The 23,005-nt window shown below is 41.3% G+C and overlaps 2 protein-coding genes across 2 annotated transcripts; one reads left to right on the forward strand and one right to left on the reverse strand.

Moving 5' to 3' along the window:
• Positions 1-972: 972 nt before the first annotated feature.
• On the forward strand, positions 973-3,970 carry LOC5568945 (derlin-1). The gene is made up of 5 exons (XM_001658198.2): positions 973-1,336; positions 1,395-1,598; positions 1,666-1,814; positions 1,878-1,988; positions 3,222-3,970. The coding sequence occupies exons 1-5, from the start codon at positions 1,184-1,186 to the stop codon at positions 3,367-3,369; spliced, it is 765 nt and encodes a 254-aa protein (XP_001658248.1). The 5' UTR covers positions 973-1,183; the 3' UTR covers positions 3,370-3,970.
• Positions 3,971-6,836: 2,866 nt separating this feature from the next.
• Positions 6,837-20,620, reverse strand: LOC5568948 (dynein heavy chain 8, axonemal). Its single transcript, XM_021847498.1, has 11 exons — positions 18,667-20,620; positions 18,350-18,604; positions 18,133-18,289; positions 15,062-18,073; positions 14,822-14,977; positions 12,613-14,761; positions 11,879-12,551; positions 11,688-11,821; positions 7,861-11,626; positions 7,628-7,806; positions 6,837-7,572 (listed from the first exon to the last, which is right to left on the reverse strand). Exons 1-11 carry the CDS (start codon positions 20,594-20,596, stop codon positions 6,901-6,903), a joined length of 13,083 nt encoding a protein of 4,360 aa, XP_021703190.1. The 5' UTR covers positions 20,597-20,620; the 3' UTR covers positions 6,837-6,900.
• Between the last annotated feature and the right edge of the window lie 2,385 nt (positions 20,621-23,005).

A 23,005-nucleotide genomic window follows, 5' to 3' on the forward strand; every position in this document is an offset into this window, starting at 1 on the left:
TAAAAAAAATCTTCGGAATTTGATCCAGAAATTTCTACACAAATTTTCCCAAGAATTTTTCAAAACTTAGTGAAAAAATCTTTTTAATTCTTAAGGTGATGTTTTTGTGTTCTTAGAGGTAAGTATTCATAGATATATGATAGTAAACCTGGAGCATTAGACAAAATCCTGAAAAATAACTGATACTTGTTGTGAACCCTATTAGCATTGCAGAATCCATCAACTGTATACTGTGGTAAGGTGGTAATTGAACAATAGTAGTAGTGTATATAAGTAATCATGAGCTTGAAGTAGATAAACCACACACACTTTCCCCATGCTCAATAGTATGTAAAACAATACCTTTTGTTCTGCACCCTATAAAAGACCATACGTCCCCATGATCGGTCTCTTTTACAGATCGACCGTGCTGTAAGTATAATTAGGCTGATACCAATATTAATTTTCTTTTATGTCAGGAGGGAGAAAAAAAAGATTCATCATTTTTAAGACATCAGTTAGTTTTTTTTTATTTGAAAACGAAAAACTGGTTAAATAATGATGCAGATGACAATTGAAAAAAGTTAAACAACTACCGTTAAAAATAAAAATTTGAAAAAATAACATTTTTTCATTTTTATTTTTTTGTTCCTTATTTATTTTTATCCCCCTCCCCCGTGTGCATTATGCGCAGTATTAAGAATCGAGTTGCGACGTGGTGAAGTTGGTCAAAAATCAATCTTCGCACGTTGGTTAACCCATTTTCTAACGCGAAGCAGTATATATAATATTAAGAATTATGAAGACTCGTTGGTCGAGAATAATGAAAACAATTCCAAACGTTCAAACCCCAACTTACCATATGCAACAAGCTTCACTGATGCAATATCTCTCGTTGTCACGTTGCTGTTGCGGGTATATGCCTTCTTGTACATTTACTGAATATCCATCGCATTTCAAGTGTCACTAAGGCGTCACCCGATCCGAACTGTCAACCGCATCAGCTCGCAAATCGAACACGTACTCGCTCGGGATCATAACAAAAGCGGTCCAGAAAAAAAACGTCTGTAGAAGTGAAATTACCCCAAAAAGGTGACGAAATCTTGAAAAGTGCAAAGTTATTTCAATTAGTTTTTACGGTTAGAAGTGCAAACTCTTTTTAGCTAGTGATTTGACCGAAAAGAAAAGCCAGAATCGCCTCAAAATGAGCGACATACAGACTTGGTACAAACAGGTACCGATGTTTACTCGGCTGTGGCTTTCGGCCACGGTTGGAATCAGTTTACTTTCCCGCTTCGGAATCCTCCCGCCCCAGTATTTGATTCTACAGTCGTACCCGCTCTTCAAGCAGCTGCAGGTAACTTAAAAGAAACTTGTTTAAAGAATTACATTTTAAACTATCGCAATCTTTCTAGCTATGGCGACCGATGACTGCAGTATTCTTCTACCCGCTGAATCCGGCCACCGGATTTCATTTTATGTTGAACTGCTTCTTCCTGTACAACTACTCGCTCCGGCTGGAGACGGAACAGTTCAAACAGAAACCTGGGGACTACTTTTACATGCTGTTCTTCAATTGGTTCCTCTGCGTGTTGATTGGTCTGTTGATTGACCTTCCGGTAAGGAACATTTTGTGGTTTAGGTCTCTTGGACAGTTTCTGCATAGTTTTTCGATATTTGTTACAGATCTTGATGGATCCCATGGTGTTATCTGTGTTGTACGTTTGGTGCAAACTGAACAAGGACGTTATCGTGAATTTCTGGTTCGGCACCCGGTTTAAGGCAATGTACTTGCCATGGGTTCTGCTGGGAATGAATTTGATTCTGTCTTCTGGGTAAATTCCCGTCTTGATGACGATTAATGACTCTAAATTATCATATTGTTCATTACATTGCAGAAGCATCTTCTCCATCGTTGGTATCCTTGTGGGGCATGCCTACTATTTCTTGAAATTCATTTATCCACAGGAACTGGGAGGTCCCAGCCTGATCGAGACGCCAATGTTCGTGTAAGTAATTTTAGCGATGAAGCACAAAGTGAAAAACAAAACTGCAAAACTATACAGAATTTTCATACAGTCGCCTCTCCACATCTCGATATCGAAGGGACCATCGAGATAGGGAGAGATCGAAACACAGAACATTTTTTTTAGAATACTAGATTGAAAATCACTCCGTTACCAGGAAAATAAAAAACAAACAGATGTCATTTTGTCTTCGCAAATTGTTTTGAATCCCTAAAATTTGGTCTAGTACCCTTTGATAATGGGCATATTGACATACAGAGAGAAAGTCGGGAACGAAAATCACATCGAGATAGGGAGATATCGAGATATGGAGAGTAAAAATATATGCAGAAGGGAACCGAAGCAACCATCGACATAGGGAGAGATATCGAGATGTAGAACATCGAGATGTGGAGAGTCGACTGTAATTGTTAAATTTCTGTATTTTTAGCATATTGCCAATGAGATTTTGAATTTATAGCTCCTTAGGACCTAGGGCCTTCCTCAGCCGAGTGATTAGAGTCCGCGGCTACAAAGCAAGGCCATGCTGAAGGTGTCTGGGTTCGATTCCCGGTCGGTCCAAAATCTTTTCGTAATGGAAATTTCCATGAATTCCCTGGGCATAGAGTATAATCGTGCGAAAATGGACACTTTGGCAAAGGAAGCTCTCAGTTAATAACTGTGGAAGTGCTCATAAGAACACTGAGCTGAGAAACAGGCTCTGTCCCAGTGAGGACGTAATGCCAAGAAGATTAAAACTTAATATTTCAAAATACAAGTGTATCAGTTTAACTTAAAAATCCTCATTTTCGGAATCAGCGTACAATTTTACATACAAAATGGAGATGGTCGAATGGTAAAGTTAATTAAATTTGTAACTAGTGAATTGATTTTTTTTTAATTTTGTGGATTGACAAGAAGGTTTTTAGCATCAAAAAACCTACTGCATTGGAACATATTTTTCTTAAAACCAAAAAAATCAATGCGGTCAACTTTTTTGACTGAGGTTGTTTTTTTTTCGTCCGTAACTGTATATGCTTTGGAAATGCGTTTTTCGTAAAACTGACTTGACTTGAAACTATAACTATGGGACAGTTATTTGAATAGGGGCAGAATAGCATGCTAAAATACAGAAATTCAGCGATTATTAATTTTTAGTGATGTGATCTATACATTTTGTCCATCTCTGTACCTTGCGAATCCATGAAAACTTACTTTCATCTTCTTCACATACAGTAAACGCTATTTCCCGGATGTGTCCGGAGGAGTGCACGGTTTCGGAGTTCCGCCAGTGGGCCAACGAGTGAATCAACAACAACAGCAAGGCAATGGTTTCGGATTGCGACATGCATGGGGCCGTGGCCATGTCTTGGGTCGCGATTAAAGGGTAAGTCTGGGGGCATTCGAATTTTGTAAATAAATGCCAACAAGTAGCTTTCTACCCATCATCATCCAATCGAACTATAGATTTAACGTAGCTTTTCTCTCGTCGGAATGTAGGTGTTAGTTATGTATTTTTTATGTGAATCAAAGCGATGGGGTTCATTCTGAATGGCATTTGGTGTTGACATTGGGTATCAAGTTTATATAGGGTCATTTGATGGCACAATGGTTGTTAATTTTCAACTATTTGAATGTAGTTTATAGTGTAGGAAAAGGACCTAAATTTCATCGTCGATTGTTTTCCTTAGAGAAAATCAGTTATAAGCAAATCTTATCGCATTTGTTCACTTTGATTCTTAAATGAGGATAATAGCCTCATGAATTAAAAGGAAAGAAAAAAAACAATCGACGATGTTAGTTAAGCCTTATTTTCGTATCCATATTGAAGAAAAAACTTGGTCAAAATAGAACGAAAACATTTTTTTGCTATTTTTTTTGGTGTCATATGGAATGCTCCCCTAAGCTACAAAACTAGAGTAACTCAGGAGACGAAGACATTCTGGATTAATCATCTAAAGTAAAATCAATGTGCAATCCGCTGATTTTTACGAGCTATTCATTTTATATCACAAGGCCATGAAACTTGATGCAAAAGAAGGGAATAATAATACTCTCTGGTAAATGTAGCGCGTGCAGGCCTTGGCTTCGGAAGCGTTGACGCACGTGTAGATTGAATACTCCTGGATTGGGAAAAATAAGTTTGTTTTTAAAACTTGCCAAAACAATGTGTTTACTTTGATCAGGTTTGAAACGTCATAGCTCTTTGAGCACACGCCTACTGGTTTTAGTGAGCTTTTAGTGGTTTTTTTCTAGCAAATGAACATTTGCATTAGAATCTAAAAATTCGTGCAATGGTCAATGGACCTGTGCACGAGTTCACGAATTTGACGTTTGAGCGGTGCCGAATTCACTTGTTGCCATGATCATGTAAATAACACGGCACCGCTCAAACGTCAGATAGTGAACTCGTGCATCGGTTCATATTTACGTATACAGTGAAACCTCCATGAGTCGATATTGAAGGGACCATCGACTCATGGAAATATCGAGTCATGGAACAGCATTCCTTTGGAAAGCTGCTTCATGGGACCATCATAGTAACCATGAAATTTTGTTTTTAGTATGGTTCCATGAGTCGATATCGAGTCATGGAACATCGACTCATGGAGGTATCACTGTAATAAATTTCCTGATGCAATTATTTTCAGGCTTCCAGATATGTAGCATTTTGAGAAATTTTCTAGAGGATTTTTTTGAGATTTTCTAGGGGAATTCTTGAAAGTACAGTGAAATCATCATGAGTCGATGTTCCATGATTCGATATCGACTCATGGAACCATACTAAAAGCCAAATTTCATGGTCCCTTCAATCAGCTTTCCATAGCATTTCTGTTCCATAACTCGATATTTTCTCGATATATTAATATATTTATTTAATATATTTATTTAATTTAATATAAATTTAACGGGGCCCAGATAGCCGTAGCGGTAAACGCGCAGCTATTCAGCATGATCATGCTGAGGGTCGTGGATTCGAAACCCGCTGGTCCAGGATCTTTTCGTAAAGGAAATTTTCTCGATTCCCAGGGCATAGAGTATCTTCGTACCTGCCACACGATATACACATGCAAAAATGGTCAATCGGCAAAGAAAGCTCTCAGTTAATAACTGTGGAAGTGCTCATAAGAACACTAATCTGAGAAGCAGGCTTTGTCCCAGCTGGGACGTAACGCCAGAAAGATGAAGAACTCGATATTTCTATGAGTCGATGTTCTCTTTAGATGTCGACTCATGAAAGTTTTACTGTATTTGTTTTGAAATTCAGAGCACCCATTACTTATTCCTCCTTGATAGAAGACACATTATTATTTGCGAACTTCCAACACTGTCATCATCAGAGTAATAAAACAGCAACGTGTGAAAAAGCACGTGTTTTTAATACGGAAATTTTCTCCCCTACCATTTCCACGCGTATCCGAAACAGTATTCTTAGAAAATGTTAGTAGCAAAAAGTGAAGCCATGAATGAAATTCTTAAAGTTATGTAAAATCTGAATTATGTATATCCTAAAAACAAGATAGTCGAGCACTCGACACTGAAGAAGTCTGTAAGTCGCAGACGAAATAGGCCTATCTGTCAAGATAAGCAACACATATTAGAGTTTAAACGTATTTGCTCGCCTTACTAGTGATTTTAGTATTTTTTTTTTTTTGCAAAAGTGAAGTGTTAAAGTTCAATTTGTAGTTTTAATAAAAAAAAAAAATGTTTTAATTCTAGCTGAAAATCAAGATAAAGGGGAATTTACGTGTTCTCGGTGCCGATGCCGCGTTTTTTTTTTATTTTTGTATTATTTTAGAACATTTGCTGACAAATTACGTGTTTGTTTACATTTATGCGTTGCTCAATCGTTAATCGATTCACACCGACAGATTTGTTAAAAGCTCTTTAGAAACGTTTTTACAGCGCTTCGTACATCGCTTATCAGTGTGACTATTGTCGGCAGCCTTATTCTCTTCGGCAACTTTCCCATAAGAACTGCAGGCAAATCAGTTCAGCAGCAACACATTAGTCGCTTTTTGAGGAGTATTCATTTGAATTGATGACATCTCTGGAAAAAATGTTTGATCAGTCTTGGAAATCTTGTCAGTGGGAAGTTGCCAGAACAAAGAATCACAGGAATGTTTGCATAGGTGTGTTTTAATAGATGGCGTTTGAAATTTGGTTGTCGATAATAGTCGGTTGGTGCCGAAGCCGTAAATAACCCTAGTGCTTGTGAATATACTCTCATTACTCTCTTTTATATACGTATTCGAATCCTCGAGCAAAATCTCGTGTATCGAATACAATTTGCAAGTTTGTTCGAGAAAATTAAAAAAAAATCGTGTTGGTTTCGATGCCTACCGTTATGCCAAAATCTCTGTGAGGATAGTTTTATAAAGGAGTTCAAAAAAGAACTTGGTGTATACTTAAAAAAAACTAATAAATTCCTAGAGTAGTTTTTAGCAGAATTCACTAGCATGTTTGGAAAAAATTTCATATTTTTCTAAAATAATTCCAGTAATTTGATTTATTCTGTTAATTTCCTAAAGGAATTCCTAGGTTTATTCCTGAAAACTATTGTAAGCAAGATACTGAAATCGGGATAATTATTATACTCGAAAAATTTAAGATAAAATACTCGATTTCTAGAAAAATCTTCTTAGAACAAATCCTTGAAGATGTATTTTTGATATTTTAGCCGTATTCCAGAAAAATCCTTTGAAAGATTCTTCTTATCCATTAAGGGCCACGCTCACTTACAACAATCCCCGCTTTAAAACAATTGCAACATCAAATGGACGTTTATACTCCCTTCATCAAAACGGTAATCATTTTGTACAATTTTTGGGCAGATAGATACAACTTAAGTTATGATTATTGAAAAAAGTATAAATTTATTGTGAAAGCTCGTAAGCAAATGACGAAAACCCCTTTATTTTATATCACATAACAATGCAACTCCCCGTAAGATCCAATGATCCGGTGCTTTCAGAGTTGGCAACCAGAGAGGCGTAATGTAGTTCAGGTCGGTACGATTTGATTTCTTGTAAACGGGACATTCGTACAGCTTAGGATCTTTCGGCGCAGTAGAGTTGATCGCGTAGATGTGTATCACGGGCATGGCAGTGTACAGAACTTTGTTGATAGACTCCTGCAATCGGTTGTTCCTGCGATCCCAACCGGCTCCATCCAGATACAACCCGTAGACGAACACACCTTCGTCGGGATGTTGCTTGCACTCTTCCGTTAGCATCTTCGTTACGTCGTTATGCAACGTCACGACATCCAGCGCCCATCCTTTGTGAGCTCTGGCCACTTCTTGTCTCATAGCAGTCAGGAAACCTTGCGGATTGAAGAATCCCGTCATCCAGAACATATTCGGGCGACCCTTGAAGCACCAGGTGTAGAATTGATTATTTCTTTCAATCAATTCCGTAAACCAAAATCCTAACGAAGCCGACGCCCAACTGCCACGTTTCCAAATTTCCGGTACGCGGGCATCGTAGATGTTATCCAAGGCATCTCGTAATTGTTCATTCATGATGATTATACCGTCGATGGCTAGAAGCAAATCTTTCAGCGTTGTACGCACCAGTTGAATAATCTGTAAAGGGAAAAATTCGAAATATTGCATGAAATATACAGAATAAATTCCAAACCTTTTGAATTCGGTCGATCTCCTGCCGAAGGAAAATGTTCATTGATCCCAGGTGTCCCATGATCTTCAGGCGTTCTTTCACAGCGTACGGATCGTAAGGAGCGGGAACCTTGGTCAGCATATCGTTTACCAATCGAGCCACAGTGGCCTCGCGGGTTTCTCCTCCTCCTCCGGAAGATTCTACAGAACAAAAATATGTTGATAATCATCAATTTCATAAAAATAAACCTCTACCTTTTGGTTGAATCGACACGATCGTATCGAGAATCTCCTTCGTGGTGTTGCTCTGGTACGTGATGTCTGCATTTGCGTGTAATCCGTAAACCTGCGGAGGATCCACCAGTGGCATCAACTCGATCGCTTCCAAGTACTCTTCCAGCGACTTGAACTTCATGATTCGATACTCCCTGAAGAAACTGAACTCCTCCATAAACATGGCATCGGAAAACCAAACCTTCGCAAACGTGTTCAACAGTCGCTTGTCGTAGTCATCCGTTACGCGACCGCCGTACTGTACCTCACCCAACATGTAACGGACCGTCTTCCAGCTGATACCGCGCTTCGGATCCAGATCGTCCAAGTGATTCTGTACAAACATACAACTGGCCAACCAGTCAGCCGAGTTGAACTCATACGGGATGTTCCACCCGAGCGGTCCGAATTTCCTGCGCTCTTGAACCACAGTGTGCAGGAACGAAATCCCAAAAATCAGAGGTACATAAAAAGGTGACTCACTGTACTCGAACATTTCAACCGTCATCGACCCGTAGGTTCGCTTCAAACCGGCCTTCACACCCGACGGCGGCTCATTCGTAAACTTAACCGATGTTTGAAGAAACGTAATTGGAAACTGTGGATGTGGTTCTGTAGTTACCCAAACCCGGAAATCCTGATGAAATCCTGTTCCCGTCTTCTCCAACTCCATTATCAACACCATCAGTTCGCTGACATATTCCAAGCCCAGATGACAGTTTTGCAGTAGAACCCAAGAACCTTCTTCCAAAGACGTAGAAATTAATTTCCTCGCGTGCACTTCCTGTCCTTGGCCCATTGAGATCGATCGACATTTAACGGCGTTCTTCTTGGCCAGCGCTTCAATGCTCGGTGTTGGATCCGAACCCATCGATAGGAAACACACCAAAGGAGTCAGTGGACGACTTTCTTCCAACATAATGTCGTAGTTTATGATAACCGGATCAGCGAACTTCTGTCCTAATGACATCGCAAGATACTTCCTGCTCTGAGAAAGTGTTCGATCTGGGCACCAAGCTCGTATCAGAAGGAGTTTTCTGAAGGCGTCCATACTCTGATACCCATCTGGGATGATCTCCTCTTCGGGAGCTTCCTTAGAAAACCAGCTTTTCCATCCCTTTTCATTTAATTCGATGTGTTCTATAATTTCGCTGTATTGATGCAAAGATGACAGCTGTACCAAATTAAGCCATGCAATGTCTGCGATCCATTTGAACGGTTTCTCTGGGCAGGTATTGATATCTAATGCAGCACCTCCTTTGATGAAAGCTTGGAACTCCTGATGGGTAATAGACTTCTTCTCCAAGTCAATATTCAAGGCCATCAGCAAAACAAACAGGTACTTGTGAACTTCATACAATCCCCGGCAGATGTATTTGAAGATGTCGTACGTTAGATATTCATTAATATTGTTGATTCTACGGGACGTGACGATATGCTTATCCGACCGAGCCATCGAAATGTCGAATCGTTCCAGAAACTGCACCAGCGATGTCTGATACATACAATTTACCATCGACATACTACAAATCAGAAAATACAATACGCTTCCTCTGGTCGCAACCGGTCGGTACTCCTCTCGAGCTTTATTGATTTTGATTTCAGTTTCACGTGCAATCTTCAATTTCTCCCGAACTTCAATCGATGTTGTCTTACTGGTGTTCAACACCACGATAACCGTCACGTCGTCCACCAAGCTTCCTTCAGTAGTCGACAATTTATGCAGCAGATTTGCCTCCAACTCCTGCATCTTTCTCCTATTAGCTGTAACATCCTTGATAAGGTTCGTTCTCTCAGATTCCAGTTCCCTTTTCTCTGTTAGGATTACTCTACCCAACAGTTGGTCCTCCAAGCCCTTGATCGTCACAGTAAAGTCGATGATCGAAGTACGCGCTGAAATTTCCGGCGTATAAACCGGATTCGGAAGTTTCGTAGTGATGTAAAGTCGGAAAGCGGAATGAACGTCCACTTCCTTGTCACCGACCTTCACTTTGTATGTGTTACCCATTTTGATGAAGTTTTTTTCGAGGACGTTGTCCAAGATTGGATCCAGCTCTTCACCAACATCCTCGATGAGCAAAGGTACACCTTGCGATACGCAATCTTCAATGTGATTCCTAAAGAAGCGATGCTCTAGCGAAGTAACAATAAGACCATTCTCCTTTTCCTTGTTCTTGATCCAAATTTTCCCCTGAGATTGTGGATCGATCAACAAGGGATACCGAGCAGCTTTCGTTACAATGATACCGTTTTGAATGGACAGTTCGTCATTTGGCAGTCCTTGAAGATTCCACTCACCGATAGTGGCATCATCGGTCAAATTTTCCATTACGTTTATGTTCAGTGAAACGGGTATCTTGCGATTCTGCATTTCCTGCTGCCAGGACTTTTGTAAAATATTTCGATATTCTTGATTGAAAGGTCCCGTGTACGAGAGGAATCCAGTCAGAATCAGCACATCTCCAACGAGACGGTCGGTTTCACTCTTGAATTGAGATAGCTGTTCCGTCCAGCGAACTCTTTCATCAGCAAGCCCATTGATCAGTGCCGTTGCTGCATCCATTTTGTCCTGGCACATTTTAGCGTCGTCTAACACAGCTTGTTTCTTGGACATTGCCGAATCGAACTCCTTTTGAACTTCCGCCAACTCAGCTTCCTTTGCCAGCAATTGTTCCTCTGCTTGAGCTTGTTGTGCCTGTGCTATTTTAGATTTCTTCTGTTGTCTTGCCAGGTTCGCTTTCAATGGCAGCACATCTTTGTTGATTTCGAAGAAGTTACCCATAGCTACAGTCCACTGCAGTAAACCGGCAACATTACCACAAGCTGCCCTTGCCGCCTCGATTGTGTACAATGGATACTTGTAGTACGGCACCAGAAGATCTATCATTTCAGCGTTGATCAAATCTTTCTTGAAGTTTTGTAGTTTGTTCAGAAGACCTGTCTCGGACATCAACTTCAAAGATGCCTCCCATGAAGCTGTCAGGAACTGCCGTTCAGGATCTGGTTTCACAGGTAGAACTCGTTTCTGGAACAAGAGCAACACAGCGTCCATGATCAACGTGATCAAGTAAGGCGGTTTTCCAAGTTTTCTGACTGTGGCAATATCCGACTGTTGAATAGTATCGAGGGCAGCTGCCGCAGCTAGAAGGGCAGGCTCCGCGGCTTTTAGACTCTCGTTAGCAATTGCTTCATCGACGGCGATTTGAGCGACCAAAATATCCGCTTGTTCTTTTACCGCCATGACTTGTGCTTTCACAACTTCGGCGTCTTGCTGTGACTTGGTCACCGAGGCCAGCACAATTTCGGCCGCATCCGTAGCTATAATGATGTCCTTTTCCTTTTCTTCCAATTCGACTCTCAATATGTCCACCGATTCTGCAGCTTCGATCAACTTCACCATACCGGTTTGCATCCTGCTAGCCAAAACCGCTATGTTATCATGTTTCTCCTTGTAGATAACTTTGTAGCCCTCCAAGAATGACAAGAAGGATTTGGGCGTAACATGAGCTTGCCGTCGGAAACGTTCGTAATAGTCGACACAAATCTCGGCTACCTTGTCCTGCACAAAAGCCATGATCTCGATCAGGTCCTTCTTGACCTCTGGCTTACACACAACGCTGTAGTCTTTGAGGAAGTGGTTTGACACCGCTATCAACGCATCCTTCGGCCAGCGTTGGAACCAATCGATAGTGCAACCGGATATTAGACCAGGAAATTTGAGGGATCGATTGCGGAACTTCTCACCGACCTGAAATAACATGAATTAAGTTTGATTATTGGGAATTATATACAGTTCTATCGATACATACAGGTGAAAAGCACAGAACAATATGCAAGTTTGCTCGAGCACGGGATATGAAATAGTCGTATAAGTTATCCTGAGTTGGTACGCGTTTTGGTGCTAATTTCTTCATGATTGGTATCAAATCATTCAGTATTTGATCTGGAATTACAATTACGCATTAGTAATATTATCCAGTCTAATATTTTGGAAAATTACCCAAATCATCTTTCGGAAAGAGATTTGCGATTTCACCGGAACTCAGCACGTTGTTGATGTATTCCAAGAACCCTTCGTCTTTGATGTCATTGTCCGTAAAGATGAACGAAATACCTTGGCCTTCCAATCCGGCTACACGGTATAAGTAGCGTAGATCGTCCATCAGATTGTTGATATTGTACGCTCTTGTCAATGTAATCTGATAATACTTGTAACCGGCGATGAACGATGCCAACTTTGTCAAACTCTGTTTTCCGGAGCCTCCGACTCCTACCAGCAAAGCGTTACCTCTAGGTGTCCTTATGATACGTGAAATAATCATCAGATGGATAAGGGCGTCGCGGAAGAATACTAAATCCATCTTGGCGCCTCGAACTTGCTCGTTGAACTGCTCCATGAACATCTTCACTCGAGCTGTGGTCTCATCGAAGCTTGGAATCTCCTCGTACAATTTCGGGGGTTCTAAACTCACATCTTCGCCTTCTTCGCCTGTTGGATCCGGTGCATCACGCAAGAAGTCCACAAAGTAGGTTTCGTCTTCTGTGTAGTACTGCATTTCATCTTCACCTAAGAACTCCTCTGCCAATTGTCTCATCTTAGCTACGAACCAGTCTCGATCGGCGAAGCTGGTGCATCGATCAGCAATGACTCGCGTACATTCGTGACGCCACAGCTAAAATGGTAAAAAAAAATAACATACACACAGCATTCTGTATAACTGTTTTTCGACTTACATTTATAGCTGTTTGAATCGTTTTACACTCCTCCGATTGTATCGTCAGCATACCCTGCCAAATACGGGACAAATCTCGCAGATTGAACACATAATGGAACTTTGCTGGAGTTGGCAACATCTTTGTCTTGGTGGCTTGCCACAGTTTCCGCGTCAATGGAACCAACTTTGGTATGAATCCTACAACTGTCGGATTGAATCGTGACTCACAGAAGTAACCTTCGCCCAAAACTCCGAATATTTTGTCCATGGACTTGTTGCTAGGAATTGCGCAGTTGAACACACAAAACTGACGCTTCAACCGAGGTGGGATATCATTTCGACCGCCTCCTGGGTGAATCATAGCTGCCAGCAGTTGAATGTCCAAAATAGTCGAGAAGTCTCCGGGTTTGTCCAGGGAATAGAATCCAACATTTTCCATCAACTGACGGACGATTTCGTTAGTAACTTGATCGCCCCATTCGTTCACTACTGGCATGTTGATGTCGTCGATGAAGATGGACATCTTTCGCTGGCCTGGTGGACCGTAGGTTGTCCCGACGCGCTTCTCCACGTACGATTCGATAATTCTCTGGAACATGTTTGGAGTTGTTGCGGATGAAAAGTTGAAGCTTTTCGACAGGTGGCTTTCCGGATCGTAGTTGAGCATGTAGCCTTGAATCATAACCGTTTTACCGGTTCCTTGCTCACCTATCAACAGCACTGCCTTTGATTGCTTTGCTATCAAGTCTATCAAATAGGCAGTTCGCACGTTATCAACGTTTGGTACCAGAATACTTGCGAACTCCGGAACACTATCACTTGGATAGATATATTCCTCCACCCGAGTGTTCCAATGCTCCCAAGTACCTTCCTCCGACACAACGTACTCAAATATGGTTTCACCAGGTTGCATCTTTGGCCATTTCATTTTGGAAGGATGTTTAGCAATGAACTCGCCCATCTTCTCACGATCTTCCAATTCAAGTACGGCTCCCAAGGACCACATTACAGAAAATAGAAACAGACGTTCCAAGTGTTTGTCCGAAAACTCAATCGGGACGCTTTCCTTCGATGCGATCAGACCTTCCAAGATATCACAGCATTGCCTGATGTAGATGGCTTCCAAGATCTTCATCTTTGCTGCAAGTTTCGTTTGTACGAATACATGGAGATCGTCGTATATCTTGTGGAAAAATTTACGTAGCGTATCGGCAACATCTGTCGGTTTCGTTTTCAACCATCCGTTCAATATCGGTTCCCACTTCAACACCGATGCACTCATGAACACCATACCCATTCTACTGACCGTAGCTGGCGATGCATTATCTACATTGTCCGGTTCGAAAACTAGTTTTGCGTTGGGCGCCATCGTGATACGATCACCATTAGCTAAGGTCAAAGTTTTGTTGTCATCCAAAACGGAGTTTAAGTTCTCAATCCACACCGCATCTACCGGTCCATCAAGCACCAACCACACGAATTCTGTCTTCTTGATTTTCAGTGTTCGACGCCACAAAGTCGAAAAAATGCCATCAGTCCAATCGTTAGTAGCGACATCTAAACGACCGAACATTTGCGGAGCCGTAATTGCCTTCGGGTTCATTCGAATCTCTTTGTGCGGCATACCCAACTCTGTGAAGCTTTTTAACAAAGTATGAATACAGCGAGTCTTTCCAGCTCCCGTTGGCCCTAAAGTCATCAATCCGTGTCGTACCAGTGATGTTTCGTACAGCTGGATCACTTTAAGGTTCCATTCGGGATGATTGATCAAACCGAGTGACTCCGCACTATTCGCGATCGCCCTTTGTAGATCCTTGTAACTGGAAGTGCTCAACTTGATACCCGGGAACAGATCTTCAATCAACGAAATGAACAGCGGTTCATCTTCATCTACCAGCTTGGATACATTCATATCACGCAAGACTCGCATCACGATGGTTTCTTCCGTATCGGACGGATTAGCACGCTTCTGTGCCCCTAAAGTACGCAGAACAGAGAGTATATTCCGCAATCCGAAATCGTAGTGCACTTGCTTCGACAATTGCTCCTCACAAAGCTTGTACAGCGTAAAGAACTTTCTTGCTAGGATTACGTTGTCCTTGAACCCACAACTGGCCAGTTTCACGCGCATGATGATCTGTCGATCAGGAACCATCATCGCCACCGATCTATGGAAAGTTTTACCATTAGGATAGGTAATCTTGTACAAAAGGATGATGAGATCTTACCGAAACATGATCTTTAAATTTTCTGGTAGCTCTTGACGCCCGGCATAACCGGGATTCATTGTGATGAACAGACCAAATTCGGGATTCAACGATACCGTGTCCCCATCGCTGAAAATGAATTCCGTTTTCTTTTCTTTGCGAGCAGTCAAGACAATACTGTAACAATATCCCAGTTAGTGATTGTATCAGAAATTATTGATTACATCGAGTTGAGAAATATCAAGTAAGGGAGATACTTACTAAATTTGCTGCGCAGCTACCGACAATACCGGCAATTCTATTCTGTTGAACTCGTCGAAGCAGCCCCACGATCCAGACTGGGCCAAACCCTTGTAGATGCGACCCAGACCTCTGAAATCCATCTGATCGGAGCAGTTGAACACAACCACAAGCTTTCCGAGAGCTCGACCCATATCTTTCGTCGTTTCGGTCTTACCAGTTCCTGCCGGACCAGCTGGAGCGCCACCCATGGACATGCCGATGGCTTGTGCCAAAGTAATGTAACATCGATCCGTCAGTGGCGTAATTGCCAAACGCTCGGTCACTCCCAAATACTCGTTCTGGTAGATAAAGTCCACATCCGTAATCTTCACAATGACATCATCTGTTTCTTCAATGTAGTAGAATCGAGCCTGCTTTTGCCACTCAAAGTCAAGAGGAGTTCTTATTTTGAATCGTACCAAGTCGTCGAATATATCTCTCTGATGAACGTGAATGGTCACCATTGTTTCAAACCGAATTCGCTGCAGTTTTGTCAAGTCTTTCACCGTCAACTCGATCAAGCTATTCAGCAAATCCAAGAAACGTTGGTTGGTCTTGCGCATAATGTTCTTATCTGTACGACACTTCCTCAGAGCGTATTCCGCATCTCGAGTCCAAAGAAGCTGTACTCCAACCAGTCCAGCTTGACCACAATACGTTTGAAATCCAGAAATGAACTCAAACTCCGGATTATTCAGATTTTGTGCCATGTTAGCGAGAATATCTCGAATGGTGTCCTGCATTTCAACTAGCAACCGATTGAGCCAGTTCTCAACTCCCCCGGTACAGAATACGGGTCTACCCAAGGGAACCGCTTCTCCATTATCCGAAAATAGTGACACAATCTTTCCAAAAGCTTTTTCTTCAAACTCTACTCTGGCAACGGCATCGAAGATACTCAACAAATGACCCTGAATTGACGTAGGATCTGAACTTTGTCCCAGAATTTCCAACAGAACTGGATCCGAAATAAAGAAGAATCGTGGGAATATCAGACGCTTCGATTCCAAATATCCAGTCAACGACTTCTGACAAGATTCCAATTGTTCCAACAAAGCAGTTAAAGTGCTTGCCATCGTTTCCTCACCAGTACAGCATTCTACGGCGTTGGGATTGTCTCTGGCTCGGAACATGATTCGAACCCACATTTTATCGATTCCCGCAAATCGTTTTGCATCCTGCGGCAGTTGTTTTGAAATATCCCCTCCAACGAAGACCGCTTCTAGATAGATCCACAAGTTCTGCACTTGAAGCCATTTTTCCAGGATTTCGCCAGTATTGACCAGCTTGTGCAGCCAGCGCATAATCTCCTTTTTGAAGTGGGCATTAAACCGATTCGATGCAAGTGAGTTTACGATCATGATGCTGTCCTCAAGCATAGAGATTATCTCGATCGTTTCTGTGGGTTTGATCAGAAGTTCGCCTCGGTTCTTGAAGTTTGCAAACTGCAAGTTGACAACCGACCATTCCGCAACTATTTGCCTCAGCTTAGTATCGATGTCATTCTCCTTGACCGCTCCAATACAGATATCTTCAATGTCATCCTTGTTTGCTAGAAGTGGTGCTTCCATGACCTGTCCAACGGTGAAATCTGGTGATTCAACTTCAAATTTACATCCTAACAAGTTTTCCAACTTTTCCCAGTGTCGGTCCTTCATGGCTTCGTTGCACATCAATTCCAGCAGAGGACAACTATCGTTAAAGTCGTCGATCTTCTTCTTGAGGTCGATGTATGCCAACCAGTCCTTCATACCCTTAGGAAGTTTTCGGCAACGATTCTGGAAATCGGTCAACTCCGTGTTAATTTTCTCGATATCTACATCAGCCCAAGGTGTTTCATAATACTCGTCGATACTGCGCATCACTTGCAGATACAATGAGTAAAGTTTGTTGAGAAGGTTGAACTCCTTTTTTCGCTTGTGCAAAATCGGGTAATCATTGACCTTGAGACCCAGGAATGCTTCACCGCTCGCATACATTTCAAATTTGCGCCAAAGCTCTTCGAATCTGCCCTGGAACATCAGCACACGATCGCTAGCTTCCTTGGCGGATATTCCCTCCTCCATTGGGCCTTTGATTTCAAATTCTTGATCGAATTCATTGATTTCCTCCACAAACAACTCTACTCCTTCAGCCAGTTCTCTCTGTAGTGGCACTTGAAGAGCGATGATATCGTTTTCGACTTTTTCAACTTTCTTCGCCATCGTTTTGAAACTGTCTCGTAACTCGTACACATGAACCAAGTCCTCCTTAGTTATTCCCAAATCAAATTCTGCTAGGGTATTATACGTGGCTTCTATAAATCCGAGGTCCACATCGACGAAAGTGAAATTATCCTGAACAATTTGTAGGCACTCCATTGCCATTTTAATGTCATCCAAGTCTTTGAGCGTCCGACTTAGAACGGAGTCATGTTCAGTAATGAACTTATCAATCTCAGATACACGCTTGTTGTAGAATGCCAACAATTTGAGCAATACGTCCTTGATCACATGTCCGGACCCGATCAAAATTGGTCCAACATGTGTGCCAAATTCGATCCTGCCCAAATCGATTTGAATCCGTTCGAACAAAGCAGGTTTTTCTTCAAGTGGGACTTCGAAGAGATCGGTTTTCCACATGTAATCATAGTGATTGTACATTTTCCGTAACTCGTGTTCAATGTCCGGTTGTACCAGCAACAGCCCACCGTCGAATTCGTGGATGAAACGGGATACCTCTTTGTGTTCGGATATCATTCTGAACCACGACCGCTCATGACGGACCTCGTCCAGTACTGGCCGGCGAAGTTTCCGTTTCTCAGTTTTGGCCTGCCGACCCCATGTTGATACGGCATAGAACGTTTCCACCACGTTCATGATGACCCGCTGAAAGTAAGCTTGTATTTCTTCTAGCGAAGGCTGAATTACACACTCGTCCGGTTCCAGTTCCATCTCGGTTATCAGCAGTGGCTGGATATCTCGCAAGGCCGCAGCTTTGTTAATTTGAAGGCTGATGGAGGAAAAGGTTTTGTCGTTTAGTGTTCAAAGTGGACAGTGGATGATACTTACTTGAGCAGCTTTATTCGAGCTCGGAGCTTCTCCAGAGAAGCCTTCACCATTCTAACAAAGATGGATATGATTCGGTGATTGAAATAGGCAAACAACTCCATACAATCGATGTGAAGCAGTGTCACGTCATAGTTCAGTCCTGTGTAGTCCTGAAATACTATAAAAAGGATAATTTTAGGCTTTCATCGTCAAAGCATGACTTTGGTGTAAAACTTACGTGCTTTTCGGTGCATTTCTGGTGCCGGGTATGCCAACGCTTTGTAGATTTTATCAAAACTTATCCAATCGTACTTGTCGATTGGCAAAGCCTCCTCACGCCTTCGGTTCTCGTTGTTGATCTGATCAAGCGGAAGCTGGAACCTTCGGTTTCCTTTATCGTCGAATTCGGCCACTTCGATGTTCTCAACAAATTTATTTATCAGCTCAATCGTGGCCTTCTCCATGGCTTGCGATTTCTTCTCCAAGTATTTTTCTTGAAAAAGAATCATTTCGTTAAACAAAATAGTTTCGAATGAGTGGGAAAGTTTAACTCACCAATGCTTTGTCTGTACTTAACGTTCATATCCGCGAATTCCACTGCGCTAACGGCATCCTTTGGCAGCACAATCAAGTCCGTATTGGCAAATGAATAGAGAATGTCTTCGATCCGGGCTTCGCGGATGTCGTTCACTTCCTTGACAAACTGCTCAATCCGTGTGAGAACCTGGTCGACCTGATTCATGTAGTCGTTCAAGTTCATCGACATCCACGTGACGATGGTCAATCCGGGTAAAAAGATTTGCTCCAACTTTATTAGCATTGTTCTCATCAAGGGCAGAAAAATCACTGGAATGGCCAACCTGACTGCGTTGTTACGTTTGAGAAGATCTTTGACCTTTTCATAAGCGTTGTAGAGATTGTCTTTCTGAAGCACCAAAAGTACTGCAAAATCAGGAGCTGCCAGACCCCATTTAAGAACCGTTTCGGTCTCCTTGATAACCTGCCGTAAAAACGGATGGAAGTTCATCTCCATCCAGTTGGTATGAATGTTCTTCCGGTAGATCGGAGCTTCCAGTTTTTCCCTGGCCTGTTCTACAAAATCCCACCAAGCTCTATGGTGCAGCATCTCATAATGCAAAAGAACTTCGCTGAGGTAATTGTAATACTTCACGCAGAGTTGAGCCTTCTTATGCTCAATGACGCAACTACGGGTCTTCAGCACCTTAATAGGGTCATCCATCTTACGAAACAGACACCTTGCCCACATTATGCGGCCAACACTATTAGGTACGCACCACACAATCGGTGGCTCAGCACGGTTCTCGTTATAATAATCTTTGATTTCAAATATCTGCCTTTCAAGCATGACGGCGACTTCCAGATAACGCCTATCCAGGCATAGACATTCCAGCTGGAGCTTCTCAAAGCGATTCAGCATCAGCAAACGGCTCTCGATGGTCGGCACTACGGAGAGCATTTCTTTCGTGAATCGTTGCAGTCCAGTTTCCGCTTCTTTGATCTCCTTGAGAAAAACTTCGTAGTCATCATCGAATTCATGCTGACGATGCACCAGAGGGTCATAGGTTTTGGACGCAATCACATCGTATGCCTTTTTGATACGGTTTGAAAAGGCGCTGGTTCCCGCGATCCCTATGCGATCAATAACCTTATATTTGAGGTAGAGCTCCATAATGTTCTTGATTTTGTCCAATCGAATGTTAAAGGTATCCATCTTTCCAAAAATGTACATATCGGAACACTCCCATGGAGTCTCATCTGGGCTCTCTTCCATGTCGTTTACCGTCTTATAGTAATGGAAGCGATAGATTGAATCCAAATTTTTGCAAACCTGGATTTTCGCCAAAATGTCCTCCATCTTCTGTTCATATATGGTACTTTTCCTGCGACACGTCATGTATTGCTGACAATTCATAATTATTTGATTGGTCACCTTGGACAACAGCCCAGTTATCCTGTCTGACGTATTGTAGAAGCTTGATGTTTTGTAAACTTGTCTAATGATCGTCAATAAACTCGAAATTGTACCGGCAACTTCATCCGGTTCACATCGGTACAGAGGGTCCCAGAATCGTTCAATTGAACTAATGTACCGCACATTATCCCTTGACTCATTGAGTTTGCTCGTTACTTCATTGTCCATCTCTCGCCATTTCTTCAAAAGCTTCGATCGCGATAGCTTCAAACAAGTGTAATATCCCACGAAAGGTCGCGACTCGATAAACTCCGCTATGGACGTGTATTTGGTCAACATGCTTCGCCAGTATTCTAGCTCATGCAACGGACCCACATCATACGGGTCACGTCGAATCTGGTCACCCTGGGTCAACGCAAACTGTATTTGACGCATCCACCAGGCAAACGCACGCTCCGCCATGTAAACCTTTTCCCGGTCGCGAGATGTTTCTTCAACCTGAGGCGCAGTCAACAGGAAACCCTTGTAGAGATTGTGATCCACCTCAAACATGATCCGTTCGGAAATGTCTTTCTCAGTACCTTAGAAAAAAAGGAGGATATTGGCTTTATGAATTGTTTATCACATTACCGTTAAGCTAATTGCGAAAAACTTGTTTGTGACTTAGTCATTTGTTTTTAGATGTTCATCCCAAACGTTTTTTTGCGACACTACATACACTCCCGTGCATAAATTTGGGTTCACCCCCTAAAAAACATGCAAAAGTGTTCTGTCCATATCTCTGTGATTACACGTCCAATTGAAACTCTCTAAGTCGCATTCGAAAGGCAAAGAGTTATTCTTACTTCGTATGTATTTTTCCAAAAACATATTTGAACTTTGTATACTACATTTTTACTTAAAGTTGTGACATTTTTCAAAAAAACACACTGAAAAATCATATTTAATTTCCTCAGGATTGGGTCGACCAAAATTTTCAATCAAAGTGTCATTAGAATCGTAAACTTATATTATTTTAAGAAACGCTACGAAATCTTGGCGGAAAAATCTGAAAAGTATTCAAAATCAATGAAACAGTCAGTCAAGTCATCGTGCAAAAGTTTGGGTTCACCCCTCAGTATGGTGTATCGTGCAAAAGTTTGGGTTCACCTTAACTGACTTAAATCTGTGAAATCTCAAACCAATCATGTACACGCCATTGTTTGCGCTCAATAAAGCTTTAAACTATTAAAATCGGTTGAAAAATGGCAGAGATATTGACAAAAATGATGTGCGTGCGGCTCAGGTGAACCCAAACTTTTGCACGATTTGCATCATACTGAGGGGTGAACCCAAACTTTTGCACGATGATTTGACTGACTGTTTCATTGATTTTGAATACTTTCCAGATTTTTCCGCCAAAATTTCGTGGGGTCTCTTCAAAGAATATAAGATTACGATTCTAATAACACTTTGATTTAAAATTTTGGTCGACCCAATGCTGAGGAAATTCAATATGATTTTTCAGTGTGTTTTTTGAAAAATGTCACAACATTAAGTAAAAAATTAGTATACAAAATTCAAAAAATGTTTTTTGAAAAATACATACGAAGTAAGAATAACTCTTTGCCTTTCGAATGCGGCTTAAAGAGTTTCAATTGGACGTGTAATCACAAAGATATGGACAGAACACTTTTGTATGTTTTTGAGGGGGTGAACCCAAACTTTTGCACGGGAGTGTATAGATTTATAAAAACAAATAGAGTTGACCATTGTAAAGCCACCCACGTTTTGTTCAGTCGTTAATGCTATGCTATTGCTGATTAATGAATGATGGATTCTTGAGCCTTAAAATCTGTTTTTGATGTCATTTTAATTAAAGTCACGTTTTTTCAACAATACGTCACTGTTTTCAACTATGAATCAGTTATTTTTTCTTGGGCCAAGTTTCAAGTTAGGTCATCCCACAACAATTTCATGGCAAGGTTCAAAGTGTTTTTGTAAAAATAAAGTTCCCCCAACTTAAGACGGTTTTTAATGAAATTATTGTATAGTATTGTCAACCTGTAATTCTCAGGGAATTCCGGTTACACTCAGGGAAATTATTCTAAAACAGAGGTAATGGAAGAATATGTCGTTTTTGTGCCCGATATCTCCTCAATCAGAAAATTATTCGGCTACGCCGCTATCAAAACGCTAGTTGACATGTTCAGTCCTTTTGAAGATTTCTAATGAATCAACATTAACATGTTTAGACAAGGAATCAGAATTTAGATTACCAAATTGGTAAAGTCAAGTAGTGTTCTAGTTGAGTGTCGTTCATGAGCAGTTGATAAGTTCAAAACATTCATTTTTTTTACAAAAATGTTTTTTACAAAAATAATTAACTTTGTAGAAATAGAGCAAAAATTACAATTAAGTTCTCTTGGAATTTCTCCAGAATTTCATCAACCCAGACAACCAAAATGTACGTATAATAAAATCACCTTTTGTGTTATGCGAGACTTACATGTGCAAAATTTCAAGTATAAGATGTTGTGAAAAGGCCTTCAACGTACAAGAGTGGAAGCGATATACGTGTATATATTATGTGATAAAAAACGGCATATAATGCGAGTGTATGAATTTTCTACCGAACTATATTGTGATCTTATTCGACTCAACTTATGATAAAAACGTTGATTTGATAGCTGCTACGGATTGATTCGGTTTACTTTGTACGAGTGTACGGAACGAAACAACATGTATAAATGAACCCAGTAAATATCGCTTTATGCCAGAAAATTCATAAATCTGACGATTTCATGGACCGTGCTTTGCGGGTTTGATGTAATTTGTATGAATTAACGAGTTAGGGTCTGACCATTTACCAAGTGGTCATTTTTTTTTTTGAATTCTCAGACCCCTCTCCTCCCCCTCGTTATCAATTATCCATACAAAAATTTTAAAAAAATTATGGGCCGTGATCATTGACCAGAACCA

This window comes from Aedes aegypti, chromosome 2 (genome assembly GCF_002204515.2).
Source record: "Aedes aegypti strain LVP_AGWG chromosome 2, AaegL5.0 Primary Assembly, whole genome shotgun sequence".
Taxonomy (NCBI): domain Eukaryota; kingdom Metazoa; phylum Arthropoda; class Insecta; order Diptera; family Culicidae; genus Aedes; species Aedes aegypti.